General features: G+C 51.0%; 1 protein-coding gene across 1 annotated transcript; it reads left to right on the top strand.

Moving 5' to 3' along the window:
• The first annotated feature begins 472 nt into the window (after positions 1-472).
• Positions 473-2,199, top strand: LOC127922586 (protein LRATD2-like). The gene has a single exon (XM_052506423.1). The coding sequence runs from the start codon at positions 703-705 to the stop codon at positions 1,534-1,536; it is 834 nt and encodes a 277-aa protein (XP_052362383.1). The 5' UTR covers positions 473-702; the 3' UTR covers positions 1,537-2,199.
• The last annotated feature ends 835 nt before the right edge of the window (positions 2,200-3,034 follow it).

Here is a 3,034-nt window from a genome sequence, read left to right on the forward strand (position 1 = left end):
TCTTTAAGAGACACACCGTCGTAATAAAGCCGTGGTGAGACACCACCGTCGTAATAAATGTGCGCTGCTTTAAGAGACAAGCCGTCGTAATAAAGTGCGCTGTCTCTTTAAGAGACACACCAGTTTCAGTTCACACAGAAACCACGGTGGAGTCGGCCGCGTTTCAGTTAGCCGGAGTCTTCTGAGAAAGGAGACCGAAAACCAAGCTGTAGACAGTTATATGTCGTTTCCTGTGGATTATAATAACGAATGGCTCGTCGGTGATGTACTTTCAATATCTACAAGACCTTGGGGTGAGTAAAAACGCCGTTTCTTTTATTGATTTTAAAATGCCTGCTAACCGGTTTAAACAGGTGTATACACCTGTTTGAAATGTTGACCGACCACTCAGAGTTTAACGGGACAATGTCAAATATCACCGCCTTGGACATTTTAAAAACTCAAACATGCTCTCTCTTTTTCACTAGGTTGATATCCAGAATCTTTTTGGACATCATCCCGGTATTGTATTTTTGACCGGATGCATTTGATGATGGCTTGGAACCGTCCCACACCTTGAAATTAGTCCTACCCGGATCGAATTACCGGTCGTGTTACGTTTCCTACCTAAAGCACCGACCTCACCACCTCCGCGCCTGGAACAGGTGGAGACGTGTCATTTATTTTTGTTGTTGTTGTTGTCACCACCCACCTGGAAGTGGCATGGGTAACCAGGTTGAGAAACTGACACATCTGACTTATGACAATGTTCCGACCGCAGATCCGAACGGGTTTGACACGGAGGATGAGCTGGGGCCCCGGATCGGAGTGTCTTATATCTTCTCCGCGGACGACGACGAACAAGAGGAACGTGTTGACGGACCGGACAAGGATCAGAACGAGGAAGAGAAACAATACGATAACTGCAACGAGCTGGAGTGTGTAGTGTACTATCGTGACGAATCTGTGTACGAGAAAAATCTCAAACTCTCTGATATGAGCACGTATTCCACTGAGAATCTTTTAAACAAGTGCATACCGGGGGATTTGGTGGAGTTCGTGGCTACGGGCCAGTACCCTCACTGGGTTGTGTACGTGGGCGACTTTCAGGTCGTTCACCTGCACCGGGCTGAAATCAAGAATAATTTCCTGACAGATGCCAGTCAGGGAAAGCGAGGCAGGATAGTAAACGGGCTGTATAAATTCCGCGCGCTGCCTCCGGAGGTGGTGGTGCAGAACGCGGTGCAGCAAGTAGGAACGAGAGACGGAGAGCTGGACTGGAGGAACTCTGAGTGCTTTGCTGCGTGGTGCAGGTTCGGGAAGAGGGAATTTAAAATCGGAGGAGAGATCCGTATCGGAAAGCAGCCCTACAGGTTGAAAATGTTGTTTTCTGAAAAGAAAAGTCACGTCCTTGAATTTCAGAGTTTTGACGACTTGATCATGGAGAAGAGGAGAAACGATCAGATGGGCAGAGATGCGGTGACGCAAGAGTTAGCTAACCATCTCAACGCAACCGATGCGGAAATTAAGGACGACTTTCATCAGAGTGTAAACTGAAAGACCCCAAGAGAAACTGATGGTAATGACTTGGGCAGCGTTCAGCTTTAGGATACAGGAGCCCACGTGACTAGACCACTGTTGGAAATCGTATATTGTGTTTTTTTTTGGCGCAATGCCGTGCGCCTTTTTATGCGTACCAACGCATTTATATTGGTTTGAGACGAAGTAGCAACTCAACCAATGAAGTGCATTTAATTTACCAACACGTTCTACCTTGAGATAAGGACACCTTGAAACACACAAACATTCCCATTTAATACTGAACAAAAAAATATAAACTCAACATGCAACAATTATGGAATTTACCGAGCTATGGTTCATATAAAGAAAACATATATGGATATATGGATATAGGGTCTAATGTTCACTATCGGATGTAAACATGTAAATATGCATCTTTTGGTCACAGATACATTTATTTTTTATTTTTATGAGCCTCAGGATCTCGTCACGGTGTCTCTGGACATTACAAATTGCCCTCGATGATTTAAAATGCAAAATTGTGTCTGTTGTGTCCGTAGCGGATACCTGCCCCATACCATAACCCCACCGCCACCGCGGGGCACTCAAACCTGCCCCATACCATAACCCCACCTCCACCGCGGGGCACTCAAACCTGCCCCATACCATAACCCCACCGCCACCGCGGGGCACTCAAACCTGCCCCATACCATAACCCCACCACCGGGGCACTCAAACCTGCCCCATACCATAACCCCACCGCCACGGGGCACTCAAACCTGCCCCATACCATAACGCCACCGCGGGGCACTCAAACCTGCCCCATACCATAACGCCACCACGGGGCACTCAAACCTGCCCCAAACCTGCCCCATACCATAACCCCACCATAACGCCACCGCGGGGCACTCAAACCTGCCCCATACCATAACCCCACCGCGGGGCACTCAAACCTGCCCCATACCATAACGCCACCGCGGGGCACTCAAACCTGCCCCATACCATAACCCCACCGCCACCGCGGGGCACTCAAACCTGCCCCATACCATAACGCCACCGCGGGGCACTCAAACCTGCCCCATACCATAACCCCACCGCGGGGCACTCAAACCTGCCCCATACCATAACCCCACCGCCACCGCGGGGCACTCAAACCTGCCCCATACCATAACCCCACCGCCACCGCGGGGCACTCAAACCTGCCCCATACCATAACCCCACCGCCACCGGGGCACTCAAACCTGCCCCATACCATAACCCCACCGCCACCGCGGGGCACTCAAACCTGCCCCATACCATAACCCTGGGCACTCAAACCTGCCCCATACCACCACGGGGCACTCAAACCTGCCCCATACCATAACCCCCGCCACCACGGGGCACTCAAACCTGCCCCATACCATAACCCCACCGCGGGGCACTCAAACCTGCCCCATACCATAACCCCACCGCGGGCACTCAACGTTGACCCCAGGAAACCGCCGCCCACACGACGCCATACACACGGGTCGGGCGGGTCTTGAGGTTGGTTGGA

Source organism: Oncorhynchus keta, unplaced genomic scaffold (genome assembly GCF_023373465.1).
Source record: "Oncorhynchus keta strain PuntledgeMale-10-30-2019 unplaced genomic scaffold, Oket_V2 Un_contig_2633_pilon_pilon, whole genome shotgun sequence".
Taxonomy (NCBI): Eukaryota; Metazoa; Chordata; class Actinopteri; order Salmoniformes; family Salmonidae; genus Oncorhynchus; species Oncorhynchus keta.